The 26,926-nt window shown below is 45.1% G+C and overlaps 1 protein-coding gene across 1 annotated transcript in view; it reads right to left on the bottom strand.

Moving 5' to 3' along the window:
* Positions 1-577: 577 nt before the first annotated feature.
* NIT2 (nitrilase family member 2) overlaps positions 578-26,926 on the bottom strand; it is a 32,707-nt gene continuing 6,358 nt past the window's right edge. The window contains exons 2-10 of the mRNA XM_083171989.1: positions 20,746-20,864; positions 19,477-19,597; positions 17,816-17,904; positions 17,399-17,492; positions 15,203-15,277; positions 6,925-7,003; positions 6,700-6,798; positions 5,609-5,664; positions 578-1,647 (exon numbers count right to left, since the gene is read on the bottom strand). Of these exons, the coding sequence (XP_083028115.1) occupies positions 1,556-1,647; positions 5,609-5,664; positions 6,700-6,798; positions 6,925-7,003; positions 15,203-15,277; positions 17,399-17,492; positions 17,816-17,904; positions 19,477-19,597; positions 20,746-20,864 (824 nt within the window). The 3' untranslated portion in view covers positions 578-1,555. The remainder of the gene's footprint in view (positions 1,648-5,608; positions 5,665-6,699; positions 6,799-6,924; positions 7,004-15,202; positions 15,278-17,398; positions 17,493-17,815; positions 17,905-19,476; positions 19,598-20,745; positions 20,865-26,926) is intronic.

Here is a 26,926-nt window from a genome sequence, read left to right as displayed (position 1 = left end):
ATGCTGGTACATATTGGTAGATGGGTGCTATATGTCACCTAGTGTGTACACCCCTTTAGGCTACTTTGAGGAATATGTATACAATAGTTGGTTAGAGGGCAGTGGTATAGGTTGGGGACAGTTTGTTATTTTAATTAAAGAAGGCAGACCTATGCCAATCCCCATCCAAGCCAGGTAAACCAGTGGAAGTTGATGTCAAGACTAAGGGTAAGATTTAATAGGATGAGAGATTCAGAAAGTGAGAGATTTGGTAAGAAATCTCCAGTTTTTTTAAAGTGACAATCATTTACCCTGCAACACCAGTTTGATTTTGCAGGGTAAATGATTGCCGCTTTAAAAAAACTGGAGATTTCTTACCAAATCGCTCACTTTCTGAATCTCTCATCCTATTAAATCTCACCCTATAGCATATTTGATTCAATTAAACCACAAACACATAACACAAAAAACACTGTTTGATGCCAAAAAAATGGCTGCTGGGGCATACTGGCACTTGGAGACCCACAACTGTGCACCGCTGCCCAAGCTGAAGTAGAACAGGAAGGCACACCTATAGATAAAGAACAGTCATAGTTACTAAAATGCCCCAAAACAGTATTTTTATTCCATATGTGAAACAAATTATCCGCATGACTTCCCTAATGACAATATAACATTGCACTTCTACACTGCAAATACATGGAAGAACACGCATACTAAAAGTGGATTGAAATGAGGACATAATAGGGCTGATTCCGATGCAGATGCTTTTCCAATACGTCCATGACAATCCCATGAGAAGGCCAGTTCCATTCTACTGCATGGTTGCCACCCAGAAACACTCACTTGTGTGGACCACCACCAAATGGGTCACTCTGTCCACACTAGCAAACTCTGTCCGCATGTGTAACTTACATTTACATCAGTCACAAATTGTGATGTATTTGTATCATGAATTGTAGTGGTCGGCCTGAACTATACTGACCGCAGCCCATGCAGCCGTAAGTCTTGGCTATAGAATCCCATTATAAATTTCCTGGCGAGACGGCTCCTGACAACACCCTGTTATAATAAACATTCATTTCTGTTGGAGGCATTGAACAAATAAATCAACCAAAATGTTATCCAAGTATAAAATGTAAGGCCAGGAACCAGGGATATTAGAGAGGTCCTATAGTTCTTTACCCTGCTCCAATACTTCTCAGCAGGTCATTGGGTCTGTCCTGGAAGCGGTGATGATGAGAGCTGTAGGTCAGCATCCACTACACCACCATGATCCTCCAAATATTGATTTCTTTGCTAATATTATTTTACCCATCAGGCGCACAATCAACTTGCACTAGCGAAGGTTCCAACAAAGCCTGCATTATTAGTGATGCTGCAATCCCTCATACACTATGCCGAGCTCATTGTAACCAACAGCTCTGGAGCCTTAACATGCACTAGTAATGGAAGTGCCATCCTTGTAATCTTTCCCAATGCATCATTCTTCCTCCGCGAATTCCAGATCGGACACCAATTTGATTATTTCAACTGTGATTTGGGACATGATAAAAGCCGCATCTTTCAATATAGTTTATTTGGTCTTTTCTTCCACACTGTATAGATCCTGGCGACGCTGGGCATGGATAGGTATTTGCTGACGAATTTCGGCGAGGTATTGCAAATCTGAAAGAGAAGGGAAAAAGGAGAAACGTAAAACATTTCTGAAAGGACTGGTCTAGCTAGCCACAGGAAAGCGACGGGAGGTGGTGGAGGGCTCAGACGGAACAGGGTGCTCAAGCGTCTCGTGTGCGTGCGCCCCCTTCCATCTGATGGTGGGTCCTGGCGGTTGGTGATAGAATCGCCAGGACCCGCAACAAAGAGAGGCGCTCCATCTGTACATTAATATTTTGGTGTAACCTGGTGTAGCCATATGGGATTTGTTGCCAGGATACATTTAAATGGAAAAAAGGGGTGGCAACAAATAATTATGTGGGTACAGCGCTACACCTAGTGTGGTGCTGATGTGTGATGAAATGTGGGAAGAATTGCTGTGAGTTGTGAATGTACATGTACGTGTATAGAACGAGATTTCTGTATGGTAGTGTAATGATGTGGTATCCCATGTACACACTGGTGGGTTATACCTGATATGGGAGCTGTATGAGAAGTGCGGGTCACGCTTTCTATAGTTGGTAACTGACCTTCATATAAAGTAATGGGCCCCATACATCAGCAATCACAATTAATGGATTTCCAGATCCAGGGATTTTTTGGCCAGATAAATGGATTCTACAATCTATTTGACTTTGCCCACACATTACAGATTTATTTCAGTGATCGGCAGATTTTTCCATCTAAAGATTGCATCTTCATATCTGGAAACTGCCCAATCGATTGTCATTTCAGCTGTTCATAATGTAAATAGATGAAGAAGACGAATTGGGAATGCCCACACATATAACAAAGATCCGCAGATAATACCAGATTATTAAGCATGTTTAAAAATCTGATTCAGCAATCGATTGGCGATCCCTATTAATTTTTGATTGGGATTGCCAAAAGGGGAGCCCACACATCTAAAATTAATTGTGGCAATCATCTCCAGATCTCAGGATTGTCACAATTAATTGCTGATGTATGGGGCACATAAGCTTAAAAAACGGTACTTGTGTATTATCTGGGCGCCCGATTTTTTCATCGCATGCCACTACTTAAGGCATGCGATGGGACCCGATTTCAGGTCCTCCGACCTTTTCATACCCCCACTATCCACGTCGGCGTGGAGATGATTTTATATAGTGTGGCGAGCACAGCGAGCCACCGAGCCCGAAGCGTGGGGAGCCCCGCGAGGGGACGCGGAATACATGTGAAGTCATCCCCGTCCCCTCGCGGGGCTCGCTGCGCTCGCCACACTATATAAAATAAATTCCACGCCGACGTGGATAGTGGGGGTATGAAAAAGGTTGGTGGACATGTACCGCTGCCGCTCGCCACGCTTCGGGTTGGCGTTGATAGTGGGGTGGCGTTAACAATGGGGGGGCCTTTTAACATAGTCATTACCCATCAGGGTGGGTGTACAATCTAAAATCGGGTCTGGGGGGGCATTTAACATAGGAATCAGGCATCTGGGTGCCTGCACAATTAAAAAACGGGTCCAATCGCATCGCATGCGATGCGACCGATTTTTTGTTGTACAATGCCCTAAGATTAAAAAACTAGGCGATTCATCGCGCCCTACGGGCGCTCTTCACACCGTCGTCAGGGGCTGCGCCCCCTTAATTTGTGAACATTTGTATATGAGAAAGATGGTTAGAATTGTATGAAAGATGGCCTGTATTGCAACTTGAGTTATAGGTGAAATGTGTTAAATAGAGAGCATATGATTTGGAAGGGGGTGTGTATTGTTTTGTTTAATTAAAAAGCGGTTACAGAGTAAGATGTACATTGATAGTGTGGATGGTACAGTGACATTTGTGGGTGTGGGGGGGGGCTGTGCGTGCATGTTGTTTAGGTGTGTGTGTGTGCAATAGTATAGTAGGGTGTTTTTGAGTCAGCGGCTCCCCACTGGCGGAGGTCACGACACAGGAAAACAGGAGGCTGGGTAGTGATAGGGGTGTGTGGACATAAGGGGGACTAAAGAGGAGGGTGGGAGATACTGTGCAGCTTCTGCCAGTGGGTGAGGGTCCAGTGTGGCAGTACAGGATGGTGGCCCTGAGTCAGTGTCTCCTCCTACTGGGTGGGAGTTAGGGTACATGCGAGCAGGAGGCTGGGCTATGAGGCATGATAGGGGCATGTGGGCAAAACAGCGTCAGCGACTCCCCAGTGGTGGAAGTTACGGTTCAGGAGAGCAGGAAGCTGGGTAGTGATAGGGGTGTGTGAGTATACGGGGGACTAAAGAGGGGCTTAGGGGTGCCGTGAATTGTGGGAGGGGCGTGGGGGGTGCCGTGAATCAAGGAAGGGAGGGGCGCAGGTGTCTGTGGAACGCGGGAGAGGGTGGGGGTCCGCAAAGCGTGGGAGGGGGCGTGAATTGCGGGAGGGGGGGGTTGCGAATTGCGGGAGGGGGGTGTGTGCGGGGGGGTGACGTGAATCGTGGGAGGGGGCGTGAATGTTGGGGGGGGGGCGGTGCACGGGGGGTCCGTGAATTGCGGGAGGGGGGAGGCACGGGGCGCGATAAATCACCTAGTTGGTTATATATTCTTGTAGAAGGATGGTAGGATGTTGCTGTCATTCAGAATGCATTTACATAAACAGTAATAGTAGCAGTAAAAGATCTGACTTAAAACACCTACAGTAAAACAGAACAGGTGTTATATATTATACAAAGAATTGGTTGATGATGTGTAGGTTGACGTGCACATAATTGTAATTGTCACTGTAAAAAAATTGCTACAAGAATAAATCAACACAGAAAGGTCAACACATGTAAATGTTGACATAAGTGTTGCACTTCATTGGTGTCCATGTCGACACATGAGAATGAATATGAAAACATTCAAAAAAGAAAAATAAATCTTCAAAAACTCATGTCAACCTTTTTCATTGTCGACCATAGCCGTGTCAGTGTTTTGCATGTGCCATTTAATCCTGGGGTTGCCGTGAATCGCGAGCGGGGGTGGGAGGAGGTGAGGTGTGTCCACGAATCACGGGAGGAGGGGTCGTGGGTGGATGCCGTGAATTGCGGGAGGGGGGGTCGCGGGGGGGTGTGGGTGCCGCGAATCGTGGGAGGGGGGGACGCGGGGGGTTGCAGTGAATCGTGGGAGGGTAGGTCGCAGGGTTGCCGCAATGACAGGGGGGGGGAATCGCGGTAGGGGGGGTCGCGGGGGGTACCGCGAGGAAGGGGGGGCCTAGGGGGTTGGCACAAATCGTGGGAGGGGGGGTCACGGGGTGCCACGAATCGCAGGAGGGGATGTGTCACGGGGTGGGGCCGCAAAACGCGGGAGTCGCCGCGAATTGGGGGGGTGTGCTGTGAATCGCGGGAGGGGGGTTGCCGGGGGGTGCCGCGAATCGCCACAAGAAAAAATCAACACAGAAAGGTCAACACATGTAAATGTTGACATAAGTGTGGCACTTCATTGGTGTCCATGTCGACACATGAGAATGAATATGAAAACATTGAAAAATAAATCTTAAAAAACTCATGTCAACCTTTTTCATTGTCGACCATAGCCATGTCAGTGTTTTGCATGTGCCATTTAATCGTGGGGTTGCCGTGAATGGGGGGGGGACACATTACTCTGTTTCTGGACTTTCTTCTTAATTTATGGATTACCATCACCTGTGCTTAAACACCTTTCTTTTCAATTACCCTGTTTAAAACAGGTGATGACAATCATAAATTAAGATGGAAGTCCACAAACAGAGCATTCTGTCCCTCCTGGACAGGGTATGGAGGTGTGGGGCGCTCACCTGGTGTGTCTGGTGAGTAGCTGTGTCTTTGCTGTGTAACATGGAGAGGCAGACCCTGGCAGTCTGGCACTGTGGGCTCACTGGGCTGGTTCTCTGTCGTGCGAGTCAGTCATGTGAGTCAGAGGCTCCACCCAGCGTTACAGCTTCAGGCACACTTTGAGTGACAGATGTAGCCAAATATATAAGAGATTGGGCCCCCAGATAATACACAAGTACCAAAAAACTATATAGTATGTACCAATATCTGTGGAAGTGATGGACTCATCTGCTCCTGCCTTCGCAATCACCTCTCCCCTGGAGAAAAAAGGAAAAAATATATGTATGTTTTACATTTTTTTTAAATAAACTATTCAGTGGGGGTAATACAATTCTCTGTTGTGCCCAAATAATGCTGTTCTACAATGGAACATTGCCTCTGGGAACATCACAGTTGTAAAGCGCAAGGGATATACTGCGTTATACAAGAAACTACATAAATACATTTTTTTTAAATCACTAGTTTATCCCTGCACAGTAAATCGGAATAGGCAAATATATGTGTACTGTAGCTGAATAACACAGTGATGTTTTCTGGGACATCACCTGGGATTGCGATTCCCACCAATATATGCTTAATGATGAGTCAATGCAGTATATGGTCTATCGAAAGAGCAACACTGGCTGCACTAATATTGACAGCTGTGTGACACTTGTACATCTGCGTGCAAATGAGTGTGACTGCATACTGAGAGCCACGATGTAGTGGCTGCAGTGTGTTTTTCACACCTGGGTCCATTGTGCTTTATCTGTGACTTTGAACATATTTAAAACTAATTCCAGTGCAGTTATATTTGCAGCACGGCATCTACAGGTTGAGAGGGGCCTCTCACTCACGCCGGGCGCCTAGACGGACACATCTGTATGTTGGCACTCAATAGAAATTAATCTATAAACAGATTGATAACCACTAAACAAATATGACAGTACTATCTAGTCTGGCACTAAAGACAATGTTGCGGCATGAGGTCAGACATTGAAATCACTCTCTATCAGGGGAAGATCACCAACTTTTGTAGAACTACAAGTCCCAGAGTGACCTGCTGCCATGTAGTTACACAATAGCTGTAAAGTTAAACTTTGCCACTGCTGTTTTGGATTCAGGACATTACAATAAATAGCATTATAAATAAAATAACTCCTGAATAATATCTATACATTTATTTACAGTTATATATATATATATATATATATATATATATATATATATATACACACACACATGTAGCCATTTAAGGGTTGTAGAACCCTGCCCTCTTGCAGTAAGACAGCAGCATAACAGAATAAGCTTACCATGGGTTGACCACCGTGCTGTGTCCCCAGGCTACATAGGAGGCGCCATCATCTCTGGCAGGAGACACAGTCGCCACATAGACTTGGTTGTCCAAAGCCCTAGGTACAGACAGAACAATTTACATTAAGTAGTAAAAGCAGGGTCTTCAGCCCATGATTGTGGGAAGTGAAATGTGACAGTTATTTTCAGGGCTAGAAGTAGGAAGTCATTTATTTTATAATTACCGAGCTCTCTGCAGAAGTTCCCAGTGTGCAGGTCCTGTAGTCATGTTAAACGCCCCAGGATACACCAACAACTGACATCCTAAGTAGGAAAACCCCAAACAAATGAAGACAGTAAGTATAACTGTCAGTACACACATGATGCTGCCACTTAGTAACATAGGGGGTCTATGTACTAAACCTTGGAGAGAGCTAAGACGGAGAGGACCAACTAATCTTAATTGTTCAAACACGGACAGATTTATTAAGCCCTTTTGAAGTGATAAAGTTTCAGGTGATAATGCACTAGCTAATCAGCTCCTAACGGTCAAGTTACAGGCTGGGTTTGACAGTTAAGATCTGATTGGGTGGTGCATTATCACCGGCCACTATATCACTTCACCAGGCTTAACAAATCTTAGGGCTGATTGGCTGGTGCTTTACCCCCTCCCAGGCAGAGCTGGATTAATGTTCCGGGGCGCCCGAGGAACTTAAATAAAGGGCAGGGCGGCTAAGGACTAAACATGAACAGTACCAGTGCTATTGCCGTGCTGTCCCCGGACCCCTCCCAGCAGTAACTCATTGCTATAATAGGCCACAAGCCATAAGGGAGCTGTCCTAAAGTAGATAACCAGTGAAAACTCAGTTGTACTGTAGTTATTTGCAATACAATAAACTTGCTTTATTGTTTAATTCTCCTCAAAATCTACTTAACGTGTTGTAATATATGTTCATTAAGCATTTGCTATAAGTTTACAAAAATGTCAAAAAGCAAAATAGTCCACCAAACATCTCAACCTTCACAACCTACGTATCCGATTCCCAGCCCATACCTACGTGCTAAAAATGATACAGTGCTCTGGTGAAACAAACTCCTTGTACATAGAAGACCACCCTATCTGGGATGCATCATGGTGGATGGGATGCTGGCAGTCACAATACCGATGCCGGCATCAGGAGGCCGGAGACCTAATGCCAACATCGATAATGATGCCGCACCGGATTCCTGAATACCAGCAGCGCAAACTTAAGTAGGTGGGTAGTGGTATGATTAAGGGGGGGGTTAGGCACTACAGGGGGACTTGGGGTTAGAATGTGTGGAGGGAGGGTTACGCTGCAGGGTGGAGGGCTTAGGTTTAGGCAGCGGGGGCTATGGGGGTAATGGTTAGGCAAGAGCGGGAGGGGGGTCAGGAAAGAATACTTCCCTGACCCCTGCCAGAGTTCCCCTCCACTGGGATTCCTCTATTCCTATACTCTATGGATTGCTAGCACCTGACAACCAAAGTCCCCCATCCCCTCCCCATCTCCATTTACCAATGTGAAATCTATCACGGGTAGATATTTCTTGTATAGGTTCTCCGTATAATTTTTGAAGGCAACTTTTTAGTAATAATAAACAACTTTTTATTTGATGAACAATCAGATGTTATGAAGGCTCACACATTAATCAGCATATGAATTGCTTATATAAGTCACTACAATTCAGTTTTTTTTATTGTACTGGAACTGGAATAAGTCCTCTGCGTTATATCACGACTTACGAGATGTCTCCTTAAAATATAACAGGTTAACCAATCCTACCTCTTTCATCTGCAATAAATACAAGGATTATCTTTTATGCAGCAATGTCAAAGGAAAATACAGCAGCAAACTCTTACCATATTATATTACTATTATTGTTATTATTGCGCAATAATATAGAGTTCAATAAGTGTACACTAGTTCAGGTACCTTAAAACATTAAGCGCTTATTTGTCTGTTTATAGTATCCCATAGTACTCCAAATTCTGATGTTCCTCTGAAGCTAAAAGTTCCACAGTATGCAGTCTAAGGTGAGTCTTATTCCTCAAAATTTGTAATTGGAAACAGTATATTTGTAATCCACAGTAGAATCTTTCAAATAAAGGAAACTTTCCTATTCCTTGCAATATTGTATTGTTGTATCCTGCCAATTAGCGGGCACTGTACTATGAGCTGTCTCTCATATTTAGAAAGCGTCTAGGAAATAGAATAAATTCCAATGCCTGCAAGGTTAGGCTGTACTGGAATGTTCACTACTTATTAAACGAATAAACGTTCTCTTGTTTTGCTAAATAAATATGTGAATAAAGTTCAGCTGTTACTTCCCTCACTCTCTTTTGCTATCTACTTGCTTTCCAGGGGTTAACACTAGCTGCACGGCTGCAGCTGTACTCTCCTTGTTCATTCAAACTGCCCTAGTGCACACTGTGTTTGACTTGTTGTAAACCCTGAAGGAGTTCATATCACTGGTAGAATGATTTTTACTGAAGGTCTGAGCAAGAACTATGGTCCTTTAGCAAAAGTGGGTAGCACTTCATCCCTCACTGAAACTACAGGGGAAGAGACGTTTTACAGTCCCTGTCAGTATGTCTCTGCCTGTACATTTGCTGAATGCTGCTGCTGCTCGTCGGAGGCGTGATATAGGGGTTGTCACTCCAGCCTTAGCTATGCCTTCATTACTCACTCACCGATCACTGCCCCTCCTCTGAAGCCGCCTCTTCCAGCCTCTGGCGACGCCCAGCAATGACGCCGTTGATCACCCGGGACTCCCCTCAGGCACTGCATCACTGACCCCTCACAGCCTCAGCCTGGCTCTGACACTGCTGTCGTCTCTGGGGCACACCTTCCAGCCCCGGTGCTCACCTTGACAGCCACGGACTCCCGCTGCCAGCTTCTGCCTACTGTGTCTGCAGGCAAGTCCAGATCCCTCCGATTCGCGCCGGTCACGCACACACCGCTCAGCTCTGCACTTCAGCTGCTCTTCTCAGGGACACACCATCTCTGGTCCCGCCCCTCAATGGCGCCGTCCATCTCCTGCACGGACTCCGCGCACTGCCGGACACCGGAGCTGCTGCCGCCTGTCAATGCCGCCCAGCGCTTGCAGAGGAGGGACCCGCCGACATTAACGGAGCCTCAGGTACGTATGTCTTCTTCCCACAGCACCGCTCTCCACATCTATGCTGCGTTGCTCTGCAGTCACTATTCCCTCAGGACACTGCGCAACTAGAAAACGGCTGTTACTTTATATATCTTTGTCCTCGCGCTGGGCATCGTTTCCCGCTCCCTGCACGTGCTATATAACTTTATTTATATGTCCCTGTCAGCATGTCCGTTGGCGCTCCCCTGACAGCAGGGACAATGGGACAGTCTTTGTATCAAAGTTTACTGAGCCTCTTAGCAGAATTCGTCAACTTCCCTCTGAGAGGGATTTCAGTGTATATACATATACAACAAAGTCACTCTGCCTTTCCATGAAAGTTCCATTCACCTTCTGTGAAGGCAACCCCATATATATTTCCCCTATGGGGATGTCACAACAAATAAAACATGCTGTACAGTATCTTATATTAGGAGAGTGTATTATGGCATTACATGCATATATATCTGTATTCATATACACATTTGGATGCATTCCATCTATGCCCTGTATATGATGTTATCACATTTTTCCCCGGTAAAGCATTGCATGTCCTCAGGCAATGGACTTTATAAATTTTTAAACATCAATATACTACATATATATCTATATATCAAACATTGCAACACATTACATGCCTTTGAATCAAGAGAATTTACATTTTTATCATAAATCCTTATTTACTTTAACCAAGTTTTGATTAGTCTCTGAATCGGAGGGGTTTCACCCCTTGGGGACTTCTAATGAGTACACCTTCTTTTTGGACGAATGGGCCACATTCCTTGGCCTCTCTTCTTTTCTCTACGAGGAGTATTTCCCTAAGGCGCTTAAGATATACTGGGTCTTCCAGAGGATGGTAGGGGACTTGTGGTATTGCGTCTTCCTCTGTACAGTCCTGGCATGGCTCGATTTGGTTTCTGTGTACCATCTTAAGAACTTGGTGGTCATCTCCACCTCTTCTTATTCCATACACCCCATCGGGCTGTATCACTTCCGTCCCCTCAGGGAGGGTGTCAAGCTCCTGATTCGCTGCTCTGTTTCCCCTATCAAAAGGTTGCCTGTGGGAGAATGGCGGTGGACTTCTGCACTGGATGGGTCTCTGTGGAGGGAACACTTCTTCTACTTTCTCCCCTTCACTTGCTTGGTCTGTACTTATGCTTTCTCCACCAGATTCGGCAGCATCCTCTAATTTTGGCTGGTAAGACCATCTGTGGAACTGACGTCTGTTGGGAGCAAACTGGCTTCCTTTAACTGGTACGCCGCCAGGGCCCGTCACGTTGGCTGCCTCAGCACCCTTCTCTCCTTCTACCACATCAAATTCAACCGTCTCGCCCTCTCCAACACTGCACAGAAATTTCTGGGGGTTGTTTCTCTTTATGGCCATCTGATGGACAAAGACATCCTCTTTTGTATCATTCCTGTTGATGAAGCCATACCTCTTCCGGACATTAAACCACGTGACAGTTCCTTGTACCTGAGTAGCCAACACTCTCTTCTCTACCTGGCTTCTCCGGCCATAGATAGTGTGCTGCATAATTCGGTTCAGAGTCTGAGGTGGGCTGTATGATTTTCGTGTCAGTGTCGAGATTAGTTCTTCCGGGCAATTTCTTAGGACATTCATTCCAATAATTATGGGCGGTAACCATTGTTCTTTAACGGCCGTAACTAAACATCCTTGATTGAGGAGATAAGCTTGTCCTATCTTGATCTCAGCTTCGAAGTACCCGCAACACTCGATACTTTGTCCATTGCTGGCTAACAAATTCAACCCGGCCGGTGGTGTAGCTATGATACTTTCTTTCCTCCAATGCTTAATGAACTCATCCCATCGAATCGTAGTCACTTGTGACCCGGTATCCAACAATGCTGGTATGCTGAATCCATTCACTTTGATTTCAATGGTAGGGCAACACCCAATGAATTTTGGTATCCATTCTTGCGAGGTGGGACCTTCTACTGAAGATTCTCCCGATGGTTGGTCCCGGACCTCGGGAGTTCTGTTTAAATGTTCCGTACTGCGGCAATTTCGCTCAATATGCCTGCTCCTTTGGCAATGCCTGCAAATGGGTCTTCCTTGTTCATCGAATGTATCTGTAGGAAGTCGTCGAGAGCTCCATAACGCGTTTCTCCCATCATCTCCGTAACAAGGATCTCTCTCCATCTGCCAGGGTCTCTGTGGTGTCTGCGTCTCTTTCAGTGTTCTCAATTCTCGACAAAGATCAGTCATGCCTTGTGTCAATTCAGCAATTTGTTCTTTCATTTCTTTGATGGGGTCTTTAAAGGCAGCAGATTGAACTTGCTGAAAAACGGTTTCAACGGATCCGAGGGTAGTTCCTTTTTTGGGCTTATCACCTAACACCCTTGTTATTAAGTCCTTGAAGTCTGCAAAGCTTATAGGTGATTCTTGTCGATGCAACATTTTTACTTGTCCTTTCATATTTGCGTCGTAGATTCCATAGAGGAATTGATTGGTTAACGTCTCATCTTCTTCAATCGGTTCTCTTGGGGCACACAACTTTATATCTCGTAATGCCTCCTGTAATACTACAGCATATTCTCGAAGCGTTTCATACGGTTGCTGTTTTCTGGAATAAAACTGTGTTTTAAGTTCTGATAGAGTCTTCTCATCGAACACTGTTGCCAATTTGTTCAGTATGTCCTTTGCCGATTTCTTTTGGCTTTCCGGCCACGACTTCACTTCCCTTTTTGCAAACCCCTTCAGCTGAGCCAAAAGGATCTCCACTTGTTGGTCGTCATCTAACCTATATACTTGGAACATGGTCTCGATTTGTTCCCTGAAGTCGCGGAACGCATTGGTTTCAGTCGTCCTCATATCTCCAGTATAAGTGGGAAGCCATGGCGCCCCCAAGTAATAGGGCATAGTTATCACTGCCGGTTTACGTGGCGTTGAACTTATTCTAGCCGCTGCATCTCCTTGGTCCTCGTTGCCAAGCATATCTTCTTGTCTCTCCTGACTATCGTCTTGAGACATTTTGAGTGACGCTGGGTTGGGTTTTCTCCGATTTTGATATACGTATCCTGTTCGTCAGACGCCAAATGTGAAATCTATCACGGGTAGATATTTCTTGTATAGGTTCTCCGTATAATTTTTGAAGGCAACTTTTTAGTAATAATAAACAACTTTTTATTTGATGAACAATCAGATGTTATGAAGGCTCACACATTAATCAGCATATGAATTGCTTATATAAGTCACTACAATTCAGTTTTTTTTATTGTACTGGAACTGGAATAAGTCCTCTGCGTTATATCACGACTTACGAGATGTCTCCTTAAAATATAACAGGTTAACCAATCCTACCTCTTTCATCTGCAATAAATACAAGGATTATCTTTTATGCAGCAATGTCAAAGGAAAATACAGCAGCAAACTCTTACCATATTATATTACTATTATTGTTATTATTGCGCAATAATATAGAGTTCAATAAGTGTACACTAGTTCAGGTACCTTAAAACATTAAGCGCTTATTTGTCTGTTTATAGTATCCCATAGTACTCCAAATTCTGATGTTCCTCTGAAGCTAAAAGTTCCACAGTATGCAGTCTAAGGTGAGTCTTATTCCTCAAAATTTGTAATTGGAAACAGTATATTTGTAATCCACAGTAGAATCTTTCAAATAAAGGAAACTTTCCTATTCCTTGCAATATTGTATTGTTGTATCCTGCCAATTAGCGGGCACTGTACTATGAGCTGTCTCTCATATTTAGAAAGCGTCTAGGAAATAGAATAAATTCCAATGCCTGCAAGGTTAGGCTGTACTGGAATGTTCACTACTTATTAAACGAATAAACGTTCTCTTGTTTTGCTAAATAAATATGTAAATAAAGTTCAGCTGTTACTTCCCTCACTCTCTTTTGCTATCTACTTGCTTTCCAGGGGTTAACACTAGCTGCACGGCTGCAGCTGTACTCTCCTTGTTCATTCAAACTGCCCTAGTGCACACTGTGTTTGACTTGTTGTAAACCCTGAAGGAGTTCATATCACTGGTAGAATGATTTTTACTGAAGGTCTGAGCAAGAACTATGGTCCTTTAGCAAAAGTGGGTAGCACTTCATCCCTCACTGAAACTACAGGGGAAGAGACGTTTTACAGTCCCTGTCAGTATGTCTCTGCCTGTACATTTGCTGAATGCTGCTGCTGCTCGTCGGAGGCGTGATATAGGGGTTGTCACTCCAGCCTTAGCTATGCCTTCATTACTCACTCACCGATCACTGCCCCTCCTCTGAAGCCGCCTCTTCCAGCCTCTGGCGACGCCCAGCAATGACGCCGTTGATCACCCGGGACTCCCCTCAGGCACTGCATCACTGACCCCTCACAGCCTCAGCCTGGCTCTGACACTGCTGTCGTCTCTGGGGCACACCTTCCAGCCCCGGTGCTCACCTTGACAGCCACGGACTCCCGCTGCCAGCTTCTGCCTACTGTGTCTGCAGGCAAGTCCAGATCCCTCCGATTCGCGCCGGTCACGCACACACCGCTCAGCTCTGCACTTCAGCTGCTCTTCTCAGGGACACACCATCTCTGGTCCCGCCCTCAATGGCGCCGTCCATCTCCTGCACGGACTCCGCGCACTGCCGGACACCGGAGCTGCTGCCGCCTGTCAATGCCGCCCAGCGCTTGCAGAGGAGGGACCCGCCGACATTAACGGAGCCTCAGGTACGTATGTCTTCTTCCCACAGCACCGCTCTCCACATCTATGCTGCGTTGCTCTGCAGTCACTATTCCCTCAGGACACTGCGCAACTAGAAAACGGCTGTTACTTTATATATCTTTGTCCTCGCGCTGGGCATCGTTTCCCGCTCCCTGCACGTGCTATATAACTTTATTTATATGTCCCTGTCAGCATGTCCGTTGGCGCTCCCCTGACAGCAGGGACAATGGGACAGTCTTTGTATCAAAGTTTACTGAGCCTCTTAGCAGAATTCGTCAACTTCCCTCTGAGAGGGATTTCAGTGTATATACATATACAACAAAGTCACTCTGCCTTTCCATGAAAGTTCCATTCACCTTCTGTGAAGGCAACCCCATATATATTTCCCCTATGGGGATGTCACAACAAATAAAACATGCTGTACAGTATCTTATATTAGGAGAGTGTATTATGGCATTACATGCATATATATCTGTATTCATATACACATTTGGATGCATTCCATCTATGCCCTGTATATGATGTTATCACACCATTCACCTTTATCCCTTTTGGGGTGTTTTACATTACATTGATTACAGTTGCCTCTCCATTGTTGTTTACATATAGTTTTTAATTCTTTACCCAATGTGCAATTGCAGCCTAAATAAAAGAAAGAAAGAAGATGAAGAAATGGGGAATAACGTCGCACCTTTCTTGGTATATATTTGGGCAAGTTCAGCAAACCGGATGTCATAGCAGATCCCCACTCCGATTCTGCAATAGGCTGTTAGGATTATACACGTTTCAGGTTATTTTATCACTGATAGGAAAATACAAACATGCCGTATAAGTCACAAGCTTAAACATACACCACAACGTATCTAACCAAGGACACCAGTATCAGATGGACTCAACAGCAGCAGCTGAGTCATAGGGCCTGATTCTGGTTCACTCGCAAAAGCAAATTCTGTCTCTAACGGACAAAACCATGTGCACTGCAGGGGGGGCAGATGTAACATGTGCAGAGAGAGTTACATTTGGGTGAGTTATTTTGATTCTGCTTTATTGTTACACTGCAATATAGATATCAGTTTAAAGTACAAACTCCACCCAAATCTAACTCTCTCTCTGCATATGTTACATCTGCCCCACCTGCAGTGCACATGGTTTTGTCCATTAGAGAATTTGCTTTTGAGAGCGAACCAGAATCAGGTTCATACTGAGAACGTAGCAAGAGAAAGAAAAAAGTAGTTGTGACGGATGCACTCCTAAAGATTGGTTATTTGTATTTTATGAGGACATTGTCCTAAATAATATCGTAAGTGGGGAATCCTCTTAATCTTTAATATTTCTCGGATTCAGGAGACACCCACTGTAGTTGCGAAATAAAGAGGTTACAATTTTTTTTTAGACATACGACATATACACACTTAAGTGAAAAATAGATAGAAATTCAGTGTTGGATAGGTTTTAAAATATAGGTCGGTGGGGCTGTGAGGTGTGGCGCTTTTTATATTTGCTTGGGATTAGTATACCCAAGATGTACTTTCAGAGACTAATGGCATTGATTTTAATTTCCTTCCAGGTGTGTGTCAATTTTGTGCCTTTATTGGCTTTGTTAGACACAGATCATACACCAGTGCCAGCCAATATATATCTCTTTGCCAGACCCTTATTAAGCACTTATCAGTGAATGCTGTACCCCTTACATATAGCACTGGGTTTTGGACACTTTATAGTTTTTAGGGGGAGGGAGAAAGAAAGCAGATTCCCACCGTGCAGTACAAATGTTAGTAAATAAGCCAACTACCATAGAAATCACGGCCGAGTTCTATCAATAGTGTACTCATTCGTACACCCGAATTCGGCAAAACAAACAAATTCGGCAGATAGTAAAACAGCCAAACAGCTGATCCTGGCCGTCTTCTATAGATCGAATGGGTACGAATGGGTGCACTCGTACCCACTCAATTTTAGTAAATTTGCCCCATGGGGAGGGGAATTTACTTACATGGGTGTTCTATTTAAGATGGGATGTTGCTATCTTTGAAAACCCATGCAGTTCCTCTTCCCTGCCTGGGGTGTCGCTGTCTGCTGTAGTGCTTCTAGCAGTGTGGTCTGTATATCAGCACTGATAAGCACACCATACCTGTGCTAGAAACATCACAGCAGACAGTGACACCCCAGGCAGGAAAGAGGAACTGCATGGGTTTTCAAAGATAGCGGGTGCTAGAATGAACACTAATGGAGCTAAGTAAATTGATCTTCCTACATTGCCATATTCCAGTGATTGCCAAATCCAGACCTGAAGGCATCCTAACAGGATTTAAAGATATCAATTTTTGAGCACAGATGGTTAAATTAAACTTACTAAGGGGTAGGGGTCTAATTACTAAGCCTTGGACAGAGATAAAGAACTAATCAGTTCTAAGGTGCCGTACCCAAACAACCAGCGATATCGCTCATTTTACCCCTTGCAAGCGATATTGCTCATTATATTGGCCAGTATATAAGCACCCACTGGCATCAGCAAGTGTGTATGAACCCCACCGGGTCCCTGCAGCTTCCTATATCGGCAGCCATGGGTATCGCTAGGTGTGTACGCACCTTAACTGTCATTGCTCAAACACAGCCTGTACCATGCCAATTATTAGCGGATTGGCTGGTAGTGCATCTCTACCCAATCTTTCTCTGTCCAATGTTTAGACACCTTGGACACCTTATGTAGGTGTCTTAGACAACATAGACACCTACATAACCGGTTTTTAAATATAGATATCTTTAAAAGCTGATTGTTGAGGACCAAGTTTGGGAACCTCTGCCATATTCATTGCAAAGACCTTAGGCATGACTATACAATGCAGACATTGGAGATGAAAAAAACTTGTGTAGCATTGTGACATACGGGTGTCAAACACAGAGAAGCTGTCTCCAGGGCTCAGTGTTTCCGACTCCTGGAAGAGGATTTTCCCAGGTACATCGATGTCAAAGAGGTGGATCTGTGGAGAATACAACAATAAAAAGACAACCTGTTATCGAGATCATTGTTTAACAAGTGCTTCAAATCAGTGAACATTTAAGTGGCAAAATAAAAACGGGTACATATGGCAGATTTGGTACACTGAATATCATTGTTATTTATAAGGCCACAAGGGTTCCGTAAAGCCAAACGAGGGAAATACAACTGACAATATGTTACATGAGTACCCACTTCTCATGTAATGATAACCCAGGTAAGGAGACCTCCAGGACATAGAATAACGTATATATATTTAGATAAAATAGTAGATAAGGTGACTTACATGTCAATTACAGGCATTACCTTTCTGTGCTTTATCAACAATGTCCCGTCAGGGCCAAAAACAGTACACGTATTATAGATTTTCCCAGAATCCTCCTCTGGAATGGAACCTTTATAGAAATTGCATTATTAGAAAAAATGGCCCAGCCTCCAGATGTCACAAGGCTCTCCTGTATGGCGTAGCTGATCACATGCATCATATGGGAATGCCATTACATTTGCTTCCAGTTCCACACCCTTAGCCATATTGTACCTGCTATAATTACTTCAATGCTCTGACACAGAAACCATTTAAAATGATGGTAGCTGAAGCAGTCTTAAGTACAGTCCCACTGTCACATCTATTTACAATGAGGGACTTACGCAAACAATTTGTTACGAAGAATAACAGTACTAACTGTAGCAAGATGATTTTATTCTATTACATAATGTGACTATAGACCAGCGGTTCTCAAAATGTGGGTCCTGACCCCAAAGTGGGTCCCGACCTTCTCAGTGTGGGGTCACGACTCCATGTTGCTCACCATCAGGCTGATGACTTTTCTAATCTCAGTCAGTGATTCAGGGAGTCTGAAAAATCTGTTGAATTGTCTGTTATTTTAGACTCCTCCCATCACTTTATGCCTCCACAATGCTGCCATGTATGTGCTCTCTGCTGACTACACATGTGATGTGATGACCTTCTGCAGTAACTCGCTGGGGTCCCGTAATTATTTTTATTGTCTGATGAGGTTCCAGAGCTGCTATAAACATATGAATAGTAACTACGTACAGGCTTTTCCCTTTATCAAAAGTTTCTGGATAATATCTACCAATATTTATTGCATTTATGCTATTAAATTGGAACAGCTTCCCAATACTGCAGTGTGTGTAGGTATGCTACAGTGTCTCTCTGAGAGCCCGATCCACCAAGCTTCAAAAGTGATAAATGAAGAGTGATAAACAGCCAGCCAATCAGCTCCTGTCTGATATTTTCAAAACACAGTCTGGGACATGGCAGGTAGGAGCTGATTGGCTGGCTGTTTACCACTCTCCATTTTATCACTTTTGAAGCTTAGTGCATCTGGCCCTGGTTCACTTATAGACTCACCTCAACAATACATTAAGCTCAAAGGGCATTATTAATAGTCAGGATCATATTGAAGCTAAGTGCTCATCTTTGCATGGATAGTCATAATAAGAAAGAACCTGATAGTACAGTAGCATTGTTCTGTGTAAGTGAAACGTTGATTTACTACCCTGCAGCCTACACACGGGGCAATTTCAGACAATTTTCTAAGCGATCTTATTAGATAGCTTAAAAATGCCCCAACATCGCTCTGTGTGTAGGGGCCACAGCGATGCACGTCCCAGCATGACGCTATCACCAGCGATCAAGCATGCTGGATAAATCTAGTTAATCACCGGTCAGGGCCAGTGCTCTCACCGATAACACTGGCCCTTACAGATCACTCAGCAACATCTCCCCATGTGTAGGCCCCTTAAAGAATGATGAGTGCACCCAATCCTATGACTGCATCATAGGTCATAGGTGAGAGGGTGGGCCCCTTTGGGACTGTTTATGAGGGCTCAGTTGTTTTTTTTTTAATTTGTACATAGAACTCTGTAATCAATGGCTGACTTCTGGTAAGGATTTCCCTGTCTAGAGAAACTATGGTCAATGTTAAAATATGATTTCAAACCTCCAATGAGATAGATCCCACACTCCTTTGCCACGTTGGACAGCATCTCCGTGGACTGCCCAGGAATCCTCTCCGCATATTCAGGAAAGAATTTGGTACCATAAGGAGAATTAAAGCACTCCTAAGGGAAGACAGATACACAAGGCCACAGCTTACACACTGGCAGCACAGTATGCTCAGGAAACAGAACACATCTTAAACACAATTATAGTAAGTGAGTGGCATGGGTGGATGCAGTTGCTGTATAATACGTACAATATATAATCATTATACATAAACAGCCTTATACATATATAGCTGCACTTATAAAATCTAACGGAATTACTACAAGTATTAGGCTCAGTGATACCCCTATTACACCGCCGCAAAAAACCTTTGTGGACCCGGGTCAGCGGTGGTGTAAAAACGGTCAACCCATGTCCATTTACACAGGACTTCTACCCAGGCTCTGACCGGGGTTGAACCCGGGCAGGACCTGAGTAGAGGGTGGTGTAAATGGTCCCAGCATGGGTTGGGACAACTGTGTAGTGGCAGCGCTCATCTGACCCGGCTCCCGTTTACAGCAATGGGGGAAGCCCAACCTCCGGACCGCAGCATCCTGCGGTTAGTATGGAGGTTGGGCGGGGGGCGCACACAGCCTCCGCTGCTGTCTGCTGTACTGTGAAGACTGCAGCGGAGGCAGGAAGGAGGTGAATGAATGCCATTGTGCGGCATCCATTCACCTCGCAGACAGGGGCTGGGAGGGTGCATGGAGGCAGCCCTGCAGCTTACCTTGGTGCTGGGCTTGCCCCCAGCGCGACGATCGGCAGTCCCGGAGGGGTGATCGGCGGTCACGGCGCTTGGAGATTATGTCATCTCCAAGCGCCGCCTCCGTTTACACTGTGGGAAGGTAACACAGTGTAAACAATGCAAATCCCGGATCCGATCTGGCTTGGATCCGTGTTCCAAATACCGGGTCGGATCCAGGACTTTGCTGTAAAAAGGGTATAACAGACCAGAGAATAACCTCTAGTTTCTATATTGCCTCATCGCTCATTGGCCAAAATGAGTTCCTAGACCATAAGTGAAATAGGTTTGTACCAGCAGACAGTAAACTCCATTTATAAAAGTGGGTATAAGAAAATAATGGCACTATCATTTAAACTAAACTTCTATCTAGAGAAAAATGTAAAAGATACATTTCATATGACAAAAAAATGCAAATCATTTATATTAGGAAAGGTTCCACGGAAGCAGTGAAGTGGTTGCAGTTCTATAATAGGTACTCACCGGGAGAGCCACAACCTGCGCCCCTTCCTTTGCCGCCTGCTTAATGAGCTGCGATGCCTTGTTCAAGTTATCCGTTTTCTCTGGTGATACCAAGAGCTGGACTACGGCCAATCTGAACTCTACACAAACACAAAGTGGACAGAGCCCTGAATGTCAAACTAGATGACGCAGTATATTCTCTTCATTTCCTGAAGATATACGGACCTAAGGCATGTCGACAGGTCGGCATGCATTGGGGCAACCACTGAAGATCGACATGGGCTTAGGTGACCACCTCAGAAGGTCGACATGGGGTTAGGTCAACAGGGTCATTAGGTTGACACCAGCATTATGTCGACATGGGCTAGGCGGACAGTCAAAAACTCAACATGGCTTTTTCATGTTTTTTTTTTAAGCTGACATGTGCCGACAGGCGGTATATCAAGCACTACCATCCACTAGGGCAGGCATGTCCAAACTATGGCCCTCCAGCTGTTGTGAAACTACAAGTCCCATCATACCTTGCCACAGTTTTGCTATTATGGAGTGATAAAACTATGGCAAGGCATGCTGGGATGTGTAGTTTCACAACAGCTGGAGGGTCACAGTTTGGACATGCCTGCACTGGGGTGTGCCTGGAGAATACAATAGTGTGCCCAGCGTAGTGAGGTACTGTGCCCGATGCACGCGAGTGAACGTGGTGCATTTATACAGTGTCCATGTCGACATCGGACAAAAAAAAAAACACCATGAAAACCCCATGTCGACCTTTTGACTGTGGACCTAGCCCATGTTGACCTAATGCTTGTGTCGACCTAATGACCCCATCGACCTAACCTCATGTCAACCTTCAGTGGTCGACCCAATGATCCATACCCTCACTTAAGCCATATGGAAAAAAGTCCATTTACTTCTGTCCACCATCCGGGTAACTCTGCATCATGCGAACGACCTGCAGAGATTTTAGGGCAGTTATTTGATAGTTTCTCTCATTAGGGTATTATCCTTCCCACAAGCAGGTCATTGTGATATATAAACACCAGGGGACACATGTACCAACCCTTGAAGAGTGATAAACTACCAAACAATACTCACTATTGTCATTTTTCAAAGGCAGCCTTTATCATAGCAGTTACGAGTTGATTGGCTGGTACTTATCTCTACTGTATCACTGTCCAAAGCTTAGTACATCTGGCCCCAGCACTGCAGAGCTACTGACAAATGACATATTTATTACCAGTTTCTTATATAGCGCACACAGATTCCGCAGCGCTGTACAGAGAATATTTGACCATTCATATTAGTCCCTGCCCCAGTGGAGCTTACAATCTATATTCCCTACCACATGTACACGCACACACAGACATTCTAGGGTTAATTTTGTTGGGAACCAATTAACCTACCAGTATATTTTTGGATTGTGGGAGAAAACTGGAGTACCCGGAGGAAACCAACGCAAGTACGTGGAGAATATACAAACTCGGCACAGTTAGGGCCATGGTGGGTGTTGAACCCATGACCTCAGTGCTGTGAGGCAGTAATGCTAACCATTACACCATCCGTACTGCCCTGCCAATACCCATCCTAACAAGATCATTAACAGTTGCGCAGGTTACTGTAAAAGAGTTTTTGGTACTTGTTTCCTAGCACGGCCACAATCTTATGGATCGTGTACCTTTAAGTTAAGGTACACGATCCATACGATGGACCCGATTTCCTTTGAAACCAGGTCCATTTTGCCGGCTAGGACACAATATCGGGGGCATCGTGTCGGTCGGGACCATTAACATTGGTCCCGACGCGACCGACGCGATGCCCCCGATATTTCCATAGGCTTCAATGTTAAAAAATATTTTAACATTGAAATCGTGTCGGGAAAGGTAAAATATCGGGGGCATCGCGTCGGTCGGGACCATTAACATTGGTCCCGACGCGATGCCCCCGATTTTTCCATAGGCTTCAATGTTAAAATATTTTTTAACATTGAAATCGTGAGAAAATGTGAAAAATGTGAAATGGGCCAATATGACCCATTTCACATTATAGATGTCCCCGTCGTCACCCCACGATAGACGCCAACCCGAAGCGTGGCGAGCGAAGCGAGCCCGCGAGGGGCGGCGGTGCGCATCCTCCGACCTTTTCATTCCCCTACTATCCACGTCGGCGTGGAGTTGAGAATAGAATAGTGTGGCGAGCGCAGCGAGCCACCGTGCCCGAAGCGTGGCGAGCGCAGCGAGCCCCGCGAGGGGACGCGTATAACTTCACAGGTATACGCGTCCGCTCGCCACGCTTCGGGCTCGGTGGCTCGCTGCGCTCGCCACACTATTCTATTCTCAACTCCACGCCGACGTGGATAGTAGGGGAATGAAAAGGTCGGAGGACGCGCACCGCCGCCCCTCGCGGGCTCGCTGCGCTCGCCACGCTTCGGGTTGGCGTCTATCGTGGGGTGGGGTGTACGCCGTTAAATTTGGGGGGGTTGGGAATATTTTACATTGAATCCAATGTAAAATCGGGTCCCAGGGACCCGATTTACATTTCATTCAATGAAAAAATCGGGTTGAAAATCGGTCGGTCGCATCGCATGCGACTAAATCGCATGCGATGCGATCGACCCGATTTTTCCGACACGACCACCCCAATGTAAATCGGTGTGGCCGTGCTAGGAAACAAGTACCGAGTTTTTTAAAGCTTCAATGATTTTTTAGGGTTAGTGGGCACATCCCAAACGAATCTATTATTAGCAGGAGAGTTCTCCTTCATCAGATACTGGAAATCAGGACTTGTTTCTACTAATGATGATAACTTCCTTTACAGATGTGCCCTCATACACCTAATACTTATGTGCCATAAGAGACATCTGGGGCCATTCATGTGCTGTGCCGTCCTCAATTGTGCGTATTAGTTCACATATAGGAGGTTATTCTGAGTTTACAGCAAAATAGAAGCAGGGGGTGGGGGTTCAGCAAGGTGGTGTTTATATGGTGGTGTAGGCAGCGAGTATATGGGTCTGAAGGGATACTGCCATTGGGTCACCAGCATGCTGGTCATTAGGTCGACATGCAAAAGGGTCGACATGAGTCTATGTCGACATGCAGGTCAACATGAGTCTAGGTCTACATGGGTTAGGTCGACAGGGTCATTAGGGTTTGATCGACAGTCAAAAGGTCGACATGGGGTTTTTCACTTTTTTTGAGCCGGCATGTGCCAACAGGCGGTATTTCATGCTCTACCATCCACTGCCGAGCGTAGCCGATGTGCTGAGCGTAGCGATGCACTGTGCCCTAACCTTCGCACCGCAGCTACGATTCAGTGTCCATGTCGACTGTGTCGAAATTCCGGACAAAAATATGTGAAAAACCCCATGTCAACTGCTTGAATGTCAACCTAATGACCCTGTCGACCTACCCATGTCGACCTTCCTGCATGTCAACCTAATTACTGTCGACCAACAATGTGGTGACCTAATGATCCATACCCGGTCTGAATCAGGCCCAAAGTGAAAACCTAAAGCCCCGTACACACGGGGCAGATATATTGCTCAGTGTCTCCTTTTCATCAGCGACCAGAGATGGTAGCTGATGAAAGGGAACCTCTGCCGGCGGTGCCGCAGAGGGAATCAGCTCCTGCGACCAGCGATCATAAGGGGGCTAAAACGCGCACCTGGCGATTTATCGCCGGTGCACACTTCAATCACTGGCAATATATAGCGATTTATCGCCGGTGCACACTTCAATCACTGGCAATATATAGCGATTATAGCCCGTGTGTACACACCTTTAGAGAATCATTACTAAGATACATATGTGTGTAGAATACAGCTATTTAATAATTGTAGAAGGTATGTTCCGTCTCCAACATGAGGCAGCAGGACGAAAGACAGAACAAGTTTCCTGTCAGTGATGAGCAAAACAGAGAGAAGAACATTCCGGTGTCAGCACAGGGCAAGTGTAATATAGTGTGTAAGGTCAAATTGGATTGCACTCACACAGAGGGAACAAAATACATGTATGGTACAAATGGGCTCCTGAACCACAAATCATGATCCCATTCATGATACTCACCTCTCCATTAGCACTGCAGATATCATAATAATAAGGATAATGGCATAACTTCCATGTGGGCATGCGCACTACAGAAATTTCCAGTGCCATTTTCCTGGAGATCGACACATGCGTAATAGAATATGGCACAGTGCTAGTCTACTGGGAACATGCACCAGTGAGAGGAGGGTGGGGCCTAAACAGAGAACTCTCTTGAAATGCCTCTGCACAGCCGACATCCAAAAACATTTTGCAGCACCCTGTATAGAAAAGTTGATTGTGGAACAGTATTGTGGCTAAATAATGTATTTTCTCAAGATGAGAATCTTAACAAAAAATCACTGACAGAATATAGGGGGTCTATTTACCAATCTTTGCATGGAGATAAAGTGGGCGGAGATAACTACCTGCATAATAAATAAACTCCCGCGTTATTCAATAACACAATAACCAAAGTGGCAAAAAAAACACAGCTAATCTTAAGACGATCTTCACCTATTAGCAGAAAGTTACACAGTAATAGTAACTGGAAGAACGGTCACACTTACTAGATCAAAGTTTTCCACTGCACATCGCCCCCATCACCCATTACTAAATGTACCTGGCTGGCAGCATGATTTCAAACATTTTAAAAGAACAGGCTGGTAATGTACCACACAGATGCGGGTTACACTTGTGGACCAAACCTTGTGCAGGTTGAGTATCCCTTATCCGAAATGCTCGGGATCACCATCATTTTGGATAAGGGATTTTTACGGTTTTTGGATTTTTTTATTTTACATACTAACCTGTGGCATAGAAGCTATGCATCATTTCACTACCATATCCTGAAACATTCCACAATCTTTTTAACTCCCTTGAAAAACATTAACTAGCTTTTATTGCAATCCATGCCATTATTGTTTATCAATGTGTTCTTGATATTGCGATTGTATTGCTTGAATTCTTATACTTTTTTTCCTTTACTGTGTATACTGTCCATGTTCATTTTATTGATGTATGACTTATTCTGATGCAAAAGCTTCAATAAAATCTTTATTTATAAAAAAAAAAGCTTAGACAATACAAACCAGATAGCGGCAATAGAGAAGTTGTATATGGTATAGGAGGATAGATGGGTGCCGGACGCGTTCCCGACAGTCGGGATCCCGACAGATATTTACCCGACGTCGGGATCCCGACAGATATTTACCCGACGTCGGGATCCCGACTGTCAAAACACCGACAGCCAGGTGCCCAACGGCCACCCGCTATTTTCCCTCGTGGTGGTCCACGACCCCCATAGAGGAAGAATAGGTGGCGAGCGGAGCGAGCCCGCAAGGGGCTTTTTTGTGCTCGCCAAGCTTTCTGAGTCCGGCCAGTCGGGATCCCGATGCCGGGCTAATGACTGTCGAGATCCCGACTGACAGAACCCCATACCACACCCCTATAGCCGCTACCACCTCTGAGGGGATGCTGTTCCACTTATCCACTACACTTTATGGATCAGGAATGCTTACCTATGCAGTCCTGATCCTCCTATGCATTCAGGTATGGCAGTTGGACACTTTGCTTATGGCAGGTCTGGGGAACCTTCAGCCCTCCAGCTGTTGTTGGACTGCAAATCCCAGCAAGCCCTGCTACAGTTTTTTTGCCAATTTGACCATATTAAAACTGTTGCAGGGCACGCTGGGATGTGTAGTTCAACAACAGCTGGAGGGCTGAAGGTTCTCCATCCCTGGTTTATGGTAATGACTCTGGTTGTGTTTTACTTAAGACCACTTTTCATAGTTTTAATCCCAAATGTCTGGTATGGGTTTTCGACAGTCAAATTAGAAAAAACTGTAGCAGGGCATGCTGGGATGTGCAGTCCAACAACAGCTGGAGGGCTGAATGTTCCCCAGCCCTGCCATAAGCAAAGTGTCCAACTGCCATGACTGAATGCATAGGAGGATCAGAACTGCGTAGGTAAGCATTCCTGATCCATAAAGTGTAGTGGATAAGTGGAACAACATCCCCTCAGAGGTTGTAGCGGCTATAGGCCCCCATACACTTGTGCCAGGTTTCGCAAGCTAAAATCGCATGCGATACCCGACAAGTGACCTAGCAGCTTCCTAGGGACTGGATCACATGCGATAGTGTATGGTTTCCTTTTGCGTAGTATATACCGCACACACACAGCA

The sequence above is a fragment of the Crinia signifera genome, chromosome 2 (assembly GCF_055691185.1).
Source record: "Crinia signifera chromosome 2, ASM5569118v1, whole genome shotgun sequence".
In the NCBI taxonomy this organism is placed as follows: domain Eukaryota; kingdom Metazoa; phylum Chordata; class Amphibia; order Anura; family Myobatrachidae; genus Crinia; species Crinia signifera.
The sequence above is the reverse complement of the archived record's forward strand: the minus strand, read 5'-3'. Positions and strand labels throughout refer to the sequence as shown.